The sequence below is a fragment of the Crassostrea angulata genome, chromosome 9 (assembly GCF_025612915.1).
Source record: "Crassostrea angulata isolate pt1a10 chromosome 9, ASM2561291v2, whole genome shotgun sequence".
In the NCBI taxonomy this organism is placed as follows: domain Eukaryota; kingdom Metazoa; phylum Mollusca; class Bivalvia; order Ostreida; family Ostreidae; genus Magallana; species Magallana angulata.
Genome location: NC_069119.1, coordinates 10,586,514 through 10,600,031, shown reverse-complemented (window position 1 = coordinate 10,600,031; position 13,518 = coordinate 10,586,514). Strand labels below are relative to the sequence as shown.

Here is a 13,518-nt window from a genome sequence, read left to right as displayed (position 1 = left end):
AGACTTCCAACTACTTGAGGTAATCCTGATAACTTTTACATAAATGGAAATATTGATTGTTTCATCTTTTATAACAGGCTTAAAATAAAAATATTTAACATGATGGGAGGGTTCACTTTTTCCGGACTGCTTTATTCAATGAATGAGTTATGAATATAAAAAATAAATTGTTTTTCAAAAAGTGTTTCATAGGGGCTATGACAGTAGCAATCGTTTCTGAAAAAAAATACATAAACTTTATTAGATATTTGATCAGCAATACTAGATGCATGTACTTTCATGGCCATATGAACCACCGAAGAGGCATTTTATTTTACCTGCAGAGTTTCCATAGCCGGGATTTTACCGTTGACGCAAACGCATTTTTTACCTTGGCTTGTCACTTTTCATCCATCTCACACCTGTGTTTCTTTGGCGTATCACCATGCATTGCACAAAAGCTGTCTTTGCTGATGAATTACGTGCCGTTAAAACCATTTACCATTGTGTATAGCAAAAAAACATTCTTAAAAATAAGATTTTCATTTTTATTTGTAAGATTTTTAAAACTGGTATTTAGGTTTGACATCTGGGTTGCAAAGCTGTCGTTTAGTGAACAATTTTTCACATTTAGTAACGATAGTACGTGTGTTTGATCGGAGATCTATGATTTGAACGTTGTTCCCGAGAAAAATTTCGAGACGGGGACTACATAAATTTCGTAAAAAAAAAAAAGTCACCTCGAACATCAATTTTTCAAACACACACAAGCTTAAATGCTCTTTAAGTAGCAACCAAGGTAACAACGAAGAGACGAATAAGTTTATTTGTGACAAATCAAAACTTAGAGGTTGTTAATGAATACAGCACTTGTTTTCAAACGGGAAATACCACAGATAACTCAATGCAGACAATTTGACATCATGTTCGCGCTTGAGAGAGTAAAATATTATTTATGTCCGGAAAATTATTATACCATTCATCATAATTACTTATAAGATTGGAGTCCTAGGACATTCCGATTATTTTTAAGATAAATTACATTTTCAAATATGTTGATGTAATGAATTTTGAAGTGACACTTGCTTCCTTTCTCTTAATTCTGAGCCCGGCCTTCGTTGTTTCTCATCCTTACGCTCTTCTATATGGAGATAGAATTGTCGCTTATTGCAGTTATTTCAATAAGCATGCATCATTTACATTTATAATGATACGTTTGTTTTATTATTATGCAATGAAAAATTGTAATCATTACGACTAGCGTTTTGTTTTCTGCGAACAGAATTACGCAACTAATTTCCTAGTATATATGCATAGATTTCTTAATTTCTGAAAGTTGAATTGCTAGTATTTTAGGGGTTAATCCCTTCGAAATATTGTAAATAATTTCGCTGGTTCGACTAGTTATAAAAAAAATTAACTAAAAACAATACCTCTGCTACGTACATGTACTGTTTTCAAACTGTTTGCAGAAAATAAGTGTCATTGGTTACGTGCACCGTATATCGGAGTACAGATGCGCTCTGAGGCTTCATATGTCTATTTTTTTCATTTTTTTTTTCATTCCTTATTCTTTTTAGATGTTACCGTCCTTCAGTTGTCATAAAGATACAATAAAAATTTCGGAGCAGAGATTTAAACAAAATGAACAGAACAATAGACCAAATACTTAAATGAACACTTTGTAATTTTACACATTTATTCATATGCTCTCCGAGATTATTAATTATTTTCACATGAAAATCTGAACTTAAAAACTGCACAAAATTGACCAATAAATGTCTCCAAAAAAAGGTTTGATAAAATACTTAGGACGAATATTAATACAATAACATATTATACAAAAGACATATCAACATAAAAAAAACTTTCGAATCAACAAAAATATTAAGCAATGTCCAACTTATAAACAATAGTGTTGCTAATATCATATACGCCAGGAAACCACAAATAACCAAATCATATATCCTTTTGTCTGGTTTTGTTTACTTGAAAAAAACTATTAAATAAAGGTTTACACTCTAAATCTAAAAAAAATTCAAATAAAAGTTTGCGTGTAAATCAATACTATGCGCTTTGTCTTTCAACTTCTGACAGTTATTTGTTAAAAACGAAGGTGTTTAACTTAGTGCAATTGCTTAGTGAAATATGTTTGGTCGTTTTTCGCTTGAATTTCAGTAAATGTACATTGTAGATGTACATCTTATAAACTTAAAGAGACGGGAGGTCAATGAATGCTTAAACAAATACTTGATAGAACTGGATTACGAGGAAATGGGTTGGCGCCAGAGAAGTCTTACGTTTTTAAAGAGACTGTTAATTCATAATGTAGTGAATGTAGCCATGATAGAAAGTTAGAAACCGTTTTATAAAATGAAAACTATATTACTTATTCACAAAAAGATCTGTTTTTGGAACTTCAATGTTAGGTATAATCACACCTGTGATTAAAATTCTGTGATTAAAATTATGGCCCACTTGTGATCTTTAATTACTAAATTGAGTTTTTCTCTATTTTGATATAAAATGCTATTAATTATTTTACATATATTTGTTCTTCTACGTTTAATTTCTTTGCCACATTTCACAAAGTGTGTCGAGTATTCGATTGCCGTATCAAGAAAAAACATACATGCTAGAAATGCTAATTGAATTGTGTCCCACTAAGAGTTGACTTCTCTTATGATAATTTGCGGTCAGTTGCATTTGTTTAATGGTTTACTTGATGTATGATAATGGGTCCTAACTTTCTTTGATGTTGTTCTTCGTTAAATTTTGCATGTAATGATCTAACGTTCTTTTTTTGATATGTACGAGTACTGGAAAAGTAAGACCGTTACCATGCAAACGATACAGTTGATTTAACAGAATAAAAGACATATTGGGTGAGAATGATGACTCTGAAATAATATTCATTTCTGAGAAAAATTCATTTTAACATTTTTTTTTACATAATATTAAGCTTTACTAAATTCGTCGTAGTGGCTTTCTTAATCAAATACATCCATTAAATGCAAAAACAAAGGTGCACAAATTGGTTTATGAAAAGTATTCTTTTGGTGCCTCAATTTTTTTTAGTTCGATTACAATAATCAACGTTCGTCTGATTCTTATACCTGAAAAAAGTTACAAACATATACCCTGGGTAAAAAATCATTCATCCACTTAAATTATGATTACAGGGACATGGTCGTATTTTTTTATTTTTTTTCTGTAAGACATATCTAACAGTGTCAGTTGTAAAAATATAAGAGAGACACAATTCTTTGTCATGTTAACATTTGTTTTTGTTTACATTTTGAATGCAGACAGGAAAATTCAAGATTAAGACCAAAAACGAATATGACAAGGCTATGATATATTTATTTGTTAAAACGAATTTGCAGGTAAAAAATCCCCCTGGGAAAAAGTTTACCTGTATATTAAAACAATGTAAACAAAGATATGGCTCAAGACATGGCACGATCAAAATCAAAATTTCATAAGAACAATACAAAATAAGGGCAGGTCAAAGATCAAACTCTAAAATAAAATTAGAAATTTGACCAGATGCCATGGAGGTCACACTCGCCGTGTGCTCTTTTTCGTTATTGAGAAAAACGGAAAAATCGATGGATATTAAGGTGATTAATTATGGTTTAACAATAACAGTCAGTATGAGACCAAGAGGACGATTGCATTTGCTGACAAGGGCGTTGTATCCAGACTGTTATTAACTAGTTTGTCAGTGGCTTGCCTCGCATTAAAAACTGTTTATTACGTTGAAAATTCCATTGTGTATCGAATTTACTGAAACACAAAAACTCCATGTGTATGATGTGAATTGCTCAACTAAGTAAGGAGAGTGGACTATAGAAAATTTAAGTCATCAGGTTTATCAAAAAATTTGTTGTTTGGCTACCATTACTGTCTCTTTCCAGTAACATATCCAAATATAAAACAGATGACAGACTCAGTGGTATTTTTTATTTCAAATTTACCGGAATATAGAGTCGACGTAAGTATGGAAGTAACAATTGTTAATTGATAAGACGTCTTCAATATATCTGAAAGCTTAGTTGAAGGCCACCGCGAATGACTTTTTTTCACGTTTAAGTTTTTGAATAAATTCTGCTTCAAATGAATACAGGAATAGGTCCCATGGGTACCAATCGCGCTCCAGTTCCCATGAAAATTCCTTCAGATTGTTGTATTGTAAGACTTGATTTCTAAAAATTCCATAGATGCTGTCTCTCATAAACTCAAGCATTGTTATCCATTTCAAAGTACTTCTGTGTACAATCCGAATGGTTTTTAACAAATAGTTTTTTTCAAATGTTCGATGAGAAGGTAAATCATTTTGTTCCCTTTTTATTGAAAAAGCAGCTATCAATAAATTTCTCGTAGGTGATTGCTGTATAAAATGAAGAGAATGCGTAAATTTTGATGCTATTGATTTTTGTAAAATTTTGAGATTTCAAATTTTATAAATGTTCCTTTAAATTTTAACTTCAGATTCATACTGCTTCTTGAATGAACTGTTGCACAGTACTATCGAAGTTTTTCTTTTACTCCTGTTGATATTTTTGTAAGGAATAAAGAAAAAGGCTTCGTGGAACGTTTTTTAAGGAGTTCTATGAAGTTTAGGTATCTAATAAAGGTAATTTAAATTGATTTTGGTTGTTGTTAATATTGAAAATATTTTAAAATCTGACACGACTTTTAAGAAATTCCTCCTTAGAAAGAGAGCTATGATGATGAGTTATTTTTCCACTTGCGGAATTAAATCCAAGCTCTTCTAATATATTTTTATAAAATGAGCCTTACAAACAAAGAAAACTTTGTTTCCTACTTTTTCAGCACATACATGTATAGAAAAGAATCGTAAGCTGTTTGTCTTGCGTATTCATTGCAACTCTACGACAGACACATATTTTTGTTGATCATTAGAACATTGTTAATACTGTAAACCAACTTTTATTAGCAACGACATTATTTCGCGATTAACTTTAAGTTAAGCAAAAGTGGTTCGCAACGACTAATGTTTGCAATCAAGCCATATTCAGACCCGTTTTGTTATAACAACTAGATGACATCGTTGCGAGAAATATTCGTGACGATGAGGCCGTCGGGAACCTCGCGAAAATTTCTCACACGCAAATAAAAGTTGGTTTACAGTACATGTAATAAAAAGACAAATAAAATTAGACCGCAACCGTCACCAGCCCTTTTATAATGTACATCAGTTATAGCATTAACTTAGCTGATATATGATTAAGTCAAATTCTATTTATATAAACATACTTAATGATCATTTGACATAATAAATCAATTTCTATAATTATGGACATAAAATGAAAATATTCAATAATAATTATGAAGAATATAAATAATTTTGCATATTAAATCCAAACTGTCACACATTCCTTTATTTTTCCGTTGTTCATCTTAAAATTAAAGGTTTCAACCGATCCATAAGTTGGGCATTAGATTTCAGTCCTGTTAGTTTCTATAGCTAGGAATAACAATCAATTTTCGCATCCTCAATGGGCAGATTTTAATATATCATAATGAAACAGCTTTCCATTGTAACTATTATGAAGAATAATATCATAGAAATTGGGAATTAGTGCGGGTTTTACAATTTGAAGTGGGTTTGACATTTCATGTATATGATATAATTCAGTCGTTTATTTCAATTAGTCATTTGCAATGTAGTTTGAACTTGAGTCGTGATTAGAAAACATGCAGTCAACACACTAATGTAGAAAACAAATTCCTCACGTGATCAAACAAAACTTATTCATACATTTACACTTCACGCTCGCTCAATTGGCGAAGCGCGTCGAAATTAAATACGCAATTAAAAAAATCTTAATACAAATTGCGACAGATATTACATTTATTATTTTTAAGCTATTCTTTTGAACAAACAACACAGACAAGCACCCGTCCATTGACATAAGGTGGACACTTTAAGGAACCACATTGTGCTTCTACCAGGTAGAACAGGTAACCATCCGTTGAAGCATGGCCTCCATGTAAGGTGTCTGGGTTGGCGTCAATGCATGTGAATTTCGATCCTGCACTGTTAGTATAGTATCCCGCCATAAGATAACCACGATATTCGAGCTTCCATCCTTTGTAACACGTTTTCCTCGCTAAAATTGATCATTTTCTATTGTTTCTTACACTATTTGCACTAATTGCATACGTTTGTAAAAAGAAATGATGACCAAAAAGTTAAAAAAAAAAAAAAGATATAAATGACAATTCCCTTCATGAAGAAAATATCTTATTGAAAAAATAAGAAGAGGCTATTTATATTTGATTATTTGAATATGACATGTCTATTTTTTTTGGAAGCATGAATGAATTGAATATTTGTACCATATTTGGTGCTTATTTTGGGGGAGGAAGTCTGTTGTAGTTTATTTTAATTGGTATAATTATTTACAAGTATTTATCGTTTGTTTACCTGGAAACATTTTTACGGCGGATTTATTTCGGCGGAGACAAACAGCACAGGGAACATCATGATCGTGTAGCTTTCTCATGTATCCAGTAAGATCACTGGTTTCGTACTCCGCCCCATATATATAAGCTTTTCCACCCTTGGTTCCATCTTTATAGATACCCCACTCTGGATTTCTAGGTAAACAAAGGGGCTCTACAGCACCTCCTGAATGAGAAAAATGACTCCCACCAACGTATCCTACAATAACATTGAAACTATCGATACACATTGAGAAACTTGCTTACATGTAATAATAAAAAAAATGAAAATTTTTAAAAATGAAAACGGACATACAACATTAACGCACTCCCATTTACGCCAATGGATAGAAATCAACCATGAAGTACTCTAAACACGGTTTTCAAGAATGTTCATAACTCAAAGTTATATAAAGTTTAGCGCAGGTGCAGTTTTACTAGAAGCACATTGAAAACACGGCTCTTATAAAAATGGTCCAAAATAAGCTTTTCCTGCTTAATATACGAACAAAATGACTTTTCATTAATAATTGTATTGGGTATATATAAGACAAAAACTCCCACATAAGCATGCAATGATTGATTTTTTTAAATATAAAGTTAAACTTACCAGAATGTATTGGTTCAGAGCCGTTCGGACACTCTTTTTTACCCCAGCGGGTATAAACAACACTTGTGTTCCTGGTAGCTGTCAAAAACAAATACTAGTATTTCAAGTGAGAAATAGATATTTTAAAATAAAATATTTCAGATGGGTTTTTTTGGTAAATAGATATAGATGATCTACCTTTAAGTGTATGAATATCAGCCTCTAGTTTTTCTTTCGTTCTGATAGCTTTTTCTTGACTTGTCTTAAACTCCCGCCTCAGCGCCTCCACGTGATTTCCTCCTACTTCTGAGGACAGTCGTCCTGCCAGGTATCCCTCCAGTAAATCCTTACAATTACCAGTCTTTGTTTCTGCATGTGTTGCCACAAAGATCATCAGGAAAATAATTAGAACACCCATAATCTGCAAAAAGAAAAAAATGTATACTTATACTCTACCATTTATTCTTGATGGTATTACACATAAATAACATAGCACCGTTATCTAGAAAGAAAGATACATGAATGAATTTATTTGTAAGGTATTTTTCAGTTCAATTTGATTTTAATCTATTTATCATTATTCATTTTGCAGAACAAAAAAAATTAAATCGCTTAGGAGTAGATAGTGAAATTTAGTTTTTTTAAAAATTGAATGTATTCTGAATTCCAATTTACTAAAAAAAAAATAGCTAAAAAAGAACTAAGCATAAAAATAATGATTTAGAAGCAAACATCTACATTTAAATAACTTTGGTATTGAAAATGATAGTTTTGTGCAAATTGTATTTTGTTTGAAAATTTAAAGTTGCTTAAAAATTATTTTAATTCTCAAAGGAAAATGAAAAGGAAGTTATACAAAAATACTCAAACGCATACATGTATTTACTAAGTAATCCAAACAATGACAATATTTTGTCTTACCATATCGGCGGAATAAATAAAAAAATCCACGTCAAAAAATATTGAAAAAGAACACCTTCTGAATTCACTAAAAATAGATACATGTCAGATTTTTTTCTTTTATTTATATTCGTATCATATCTAGTTTACACGCAAATATACCATCTACACGTTATAAATGCATTAATATGAAACCAAACACTGATCTAAAACATCAATATAAATAAAGCCAAACAAAGGCCTCAGCATTTTTTATATAAAATAAGTTGTATATACATGTATATTACCTTCTTCTCAATATTATATTTTAAAGATAAAACATTCTTAACTGCTAAACCTTTTTAACAGTTTAAGTTCAACTTGAACATGAACTTGCAACAATTCAACTTTGATAATATCATTATTTTTAATATTATAAAAATTTGAAAAACAACAATGAAAACAATTAAAACATCTCTTCCAATGTTAATAGCATTCATGTATGATTATTATTATAAACACATTATCAATAATCTTAAAGACAACATAAAGGTGAATCGTTCTGGCTTGTGACAGTATCCATGGATTTAATTAAAAATGGAAAAAAGGGTTGGAAATAAAGAATGAACAATATGCATATGTATAATTTTTTTTAAATGGACAAGACTAGTTTACATATCACGTGACATTGTTTATTAACATCATCTGATAAATTGGGGGGGGGGGGGGGCAGTTAAAAATAGAATAAAAAAATTGTTGGAATAGAATGAAACAAAATATACAAATGTAGAAATCGAAAATGATTGGACAAGACAAGTTAACACGTGACCTTGTTTATCAACAACTCATCAAAAGAAAAACCTGCAATTTAGATTAACATGTACACGTATATCTGTTAAAAATACCAATTTACAAAAGATAGCTTTCAGTACTCTCAACTCTTTGAATCATCATATGATGCACTTTGACAAATAGTCGGTTGCGTAATAGCTTTGGTCAACCGATTACAAAAATTATTAAGCTCTGACAGAGAGACAGTGCACATTCACAGTACATGTACAATTGCGAATTATCAGGCCTTCATAACAAAGCTCAGGAGAATACCTCAAGCATATATACATGTTAAAATTGTATGAAATAAAGCCTTCCCATAAACGTATATGATATCTAGATAGCCTTGAATGTTTCTTTTGTTTTGCGTTTAAGGGTAAATGAGGCTCAGGTCATATCTGAATAGGTAATACATGGCCCGGGATTAGTCCCTTTATTTATGCCAAAAACGAGGGTTGTCCTTGTTTCATATTTCATTTCAGTTTTTTCCTGCTTGATGAAAATGTTTTTGATAATCAATTGATGTTTACTGTGTTAGCTATTTATATTCCTTTCAGGGTTTTGTTCTGGTATTAAGATAATAAAATCTTCACGCTCTACCGTAATGGTTTTGTTAGATAGTAATGTTACTTATTCATATTCTCTGCTCTGACGTTAGGACAGGATGCTCCGAAAGTTTTTCAATATTGGGTGTAGTGTTTGTACCAATGATTTAATATCTAAATGTGTTTTATGTAATTTGTCTGCAATAATACAAATGAATCACGTCTTTATATTAATATAATGATTATGTAACACAGATATTTTTAAGATATAGAAATATTTTTGACTGAATGAATTTTATATTTTACTTTACATATAAATCATTACATTATCTCGTCAAGGGACTTAATTTTATCGTGCAATCATCTAGCGGTTATTTGTCATTATAAGATCTCACATCTAATCACAACAGTGTTACATTGTGGGTCGGGAATGTTCGTGTAGTTGTAGCACATTATAGTAAATGTGGTCCACGACGAAGTCAAAGTAACATGCATTGTTTATATTGTTCTAATGTAGAGGGCCCACACGACATTGGTGTTCACAAACTAATCAGGACTATTTTCAAGACTATCCTAACATTGCGGATGCTTACATGTAACAGAATTAAAACTTGCTGAACAAATTACAACAATATTTTGTCAATTTAATCGGCTAAATCCAAAAAAAAAGTTGACAGTTTGATCCGATATGTTTATTGCTTTCTATTTACAGAATTGTTATCGTATATTCCTTTTCTTTTGAATAACTAGCACTCTCGTTCCCAATTGTTATGATAATGCATAATAAGTGGTATTTTACACATACTTAGTACATGATTTTTTTTTAATTGAGCTTTAATTTGATTAGTGCAGGGAATATAAAAAATTGGATCTGTTTGTGCTTTCAAATATATAGTAATTATTTTACATATCATGATATGTTTACAATGAATTAGTCAGGATTTATCACAATTATAAAATAGCATATACATGCGGGAAATAGTGTACAATGATTACAATACCAATCGTTTACCGCGAGTTTATCTACATTATCAAGGTAGTCTGTTTTGGCTCATTTTACAAATCTACAAGCTTTACGATTTGCATAATATAAATAAAGTTTAGTTCATTTATTCTATGGGTTTATAAAATATAAATTTAATGAACAAATCTAATTTCGTTGTTTTTAATGTATAAAAACGCCCTGTTTACTTTACATGATTATCATCGTGCGTGAATTAGACTGTGCATGATAAGAACACTAAATTTTAGAGGCGTGATAAATATTGCTACATTTATACTCATCAGATTGATTGGGACTTGACAATAAATTGATTTTCACAGCACACTTATTAAATATGCAAATCAATTGATCCACGACCCTGTTCTGCAACATATTTGTTTTCTTTGAAACTGACATTTCCGAATTATAAAACACATTTTCAATGTCAAGTTGTAGATTTAATGTACACGTGTCTTTCCATATCTCGTGTTCCCTTACTTCTCTGGCTATCATAAAAATGATAAAATGGATTATAGACAAATTTTGATCAGTGGTTTTTTTTACCGTTATTAAAATGCTATAATTGTATTAATATTTAATGTTTAAAAACTAATTATCTTGAAGATTATAACAGTAGAATAAGTGGTTTATAATATATAGGCGTTGATTTTGCTATGATGACGTATATATATTGCGCATGTCAAACCTAGTATTTTATCATAAAAATTTTAGCATGATGAAAAAATGCTTTCGATGGTGTATCATGCAGGATATGAAGATGGCGACATTGCAGAAAATATACATTAACCGCATTAATCATAAAAGAAAGCGTTTTGTTGTTTATATTAATAGCTTTCTTTTAACAAAGGAATGAATATATTGAAAAACTAGAGCAGAGCTCGTTGCAAAGCAACGAGTAGGTCTTCCGTCGAAGCTGCGTGAGTTGAAATAAAAAGAATACAATCGTCAATGTAATGAAACATATACTTGTAAAACCGTGCTCTACGATCCATGTTCTCTATAACTTATTTAATAACATCCCACTCGACGATGTGACCTTTAAAGTATGAATAAACGTAGGTTTTAATAAACAAGTTTCAAAATAATGTGATAGCATTATCTCTTATAAATCGAATTCTCATTCGTCTATTTCAACCAAGATAAGTTTTGCCAACCCAAATTGTAAATAATATCTTTCCGTTATGCTTTCCATTAGATAGTTTGATGGCTTTTTTGTTTATAAATCTAGCTAATACTCGATCGTCTATAGACACATGATCTTCACGATGACTGTTTAGTACACGAGTGGTATTTTAGGTTCATCAGTAATGTTGAAATAAATATTCGAGCTATAAGCCACGATTTCGACTATAGCGATATCATTGGCGATTTGAATGGTTGCTTCGAAGAAACCCCGTATGAATGATGATCCTAATAAGTTGAACTTTGTCTTTAAATTGTACTGAAAGGGACATTAGGGATATTTGAGATTAAGTTATAAATAATATCAAATATTGATAAGCTTTTTTAATGCGTTCTAGTATTTTATTTCATTTGGTTATATCTTAAATTTGGCTGAAGAAAGTATTTCTTCATGTCATCTGAATTAGGGTTTTACCAAGAGTTTCATTTTTTAATTTTTTTTAATTCGGCTAAATGAAAATAATTTACTTTGTAAAACGAAGTAATTTTGTATCGTATTGATATTTACGAATGTATGTGGACAGGATATACCATTTAAATGATAACTATACTTAAGAAATTTTAAAGTGTATGCATTCGTTTTTCCATGCATGGATGTAATTTTAATCTTGAAAGACAAGTTTTCTTTAACACAGAAGCTGGTAAATTACTTTTCTACATGACGACACTATTTGAGGTTACAGTTGAACAGGTCGAATCACGGGTTGCAGCTTATTAATGAAGCGTTTTATTGTCCGATTTGATGTCCCGCCCACCCCTACACTATATTGATATTTCATTCCTTAATGCGAGCTATGACGTTTTACTTTGTATGAAGGCTACAAAAGTGAATCAAATATTAATACCAAAAAAGTTGACCAGGGGTTGTTCTTTCAATAATCACTTTTTGTTTCTATGGCGTAAAGATTGATGTTTTAAACAGGTTACCAAATTCATTTATCAGCTTAGTGCTTTATAGATAAATTCAATCATTCTTTATAATAACGCATCAATATAATTTGTGGCATTATTTATTTTGTGGAGCTTAAATCAAAGAATTCACAATAGATATTACAGATATTACATTTTATAGAACATAAATCGATCAATGGCACAACTGACATGTGCCTTCAAACATACTAGTACACAAATCTTTTTACGGTGCAAACTAGTACATTATTGTAGATTGATCTGTGATTGATCCTATTTTGTAACTCAGTCTGTAGTTACCTCAAAATCCATCAATTACTATAAATGTTGACGCTTTATTTTCCGCAGACTCTCTAAACCTCGCTAACCGATGACGAAGTGTTAAATTTACTAGCAGGTCGTGTCGCCATTTTACAGTTTTAGACTTTTTTATTTAACGTAGATGGTGACGATGTTTCAAAGATTTTAGTGCAGATTTATTGGAAGTAAATGAGTGCAGACATTTATTGAAACACGTCTAATTTATTTACAATGTATCAACTCGAATTTTCCCGTGGATCAATTTTGGTACAAATTTGGAACAAGCTATTCACTCATGTAATATTCCAAATTTAGTCCATTGTGAACGGTAACGTAACATATATTTGTTCAGAGTTTCTCGAGATTTTTTTTATTGACATAAACTGAATACGGTCATTCGATGAACGAAGAACAATTCGTATTGTTTAAACTATAAATGCACCAACATTGTTTACACATACACATGTACGTTAACATCACCCTGTTTGTTCTTAAATGCCTTTTATTTTTAACTAGCAAATTCAATTTTATTATTAGTTTTTTTTCCTGATGTTTGTTAGTACGTGATATGTATTTAATAGACGGAAGGGTTTATAAAATATACGCGAATCAAAATGTTTGCTCCAAATCGCAAGTGTAATACACACCTATTAGAAGATATAATTACTCAACGCAATGCTGTATCGACCGCAGGGTATACTTTCAAGCGATATTTAGCTATACCTCCATGGGAAAGCAGAATCTGAAAACTTGTTTTTTAAAGAAAGCACAGTTTAAATCAACCCAACAAAAACAAAGCAAAGACTTTCTATACATAAATTTTGTCA

General features: G+C 30.8%; 1 protein-coding gene across 1 annotated transcript; it reads right to left on the bottom strand.

Moving 5' to 3' along the window:
* Positions 1–5,572: 5,572 nt before the first annotated feature.
* On the bottom strand, positions 5,573–8,047 carry LOC128163546 (short-chain collagen C4-like). Its single transcript, XM_052827175.1, has 5 exons — positions 7,964–8,047; positions 7,241–7,463; positions 7,064–7,141; positions 6,437–6,673; positions 5,573–6,119 (listed from the first exon to the last, which is right to left on the bottom strand). Exons 1-5 carry the CDS (start codon positions 7,964–7,966, stop codon positions 5,875–5,877), a joined length of 786 nt encoding a protein of 261 aa, XP_052683135.1. The 5' UTR covers positions 7,967–8,047; the 3' UTR covers positions 5,573–5,874.
* Between the last annotated feature and the right edge of the window lie 5,471 nt (positions 8,048–13,518).

Bases quoted from the DNA above. Each gene is read 5' to 3' on its own strand.
- LOC128163546 (XM_052827175.1), bottom strand. The intron at 7,142-7,240 runs GTAGATCATCTA...TGTTTTTGACAG, and splicing joins TGATATTCATACACTTAAAG to CTACCAGGAACACAAGTGTT. The intron at 6,120-6,436 runs GTAAACAAACGA...GATCAATTTTAG, and splicing joins CGCCGTAAAAATGTTTCCAG to CGAGGAAAACGTGTTACAAA.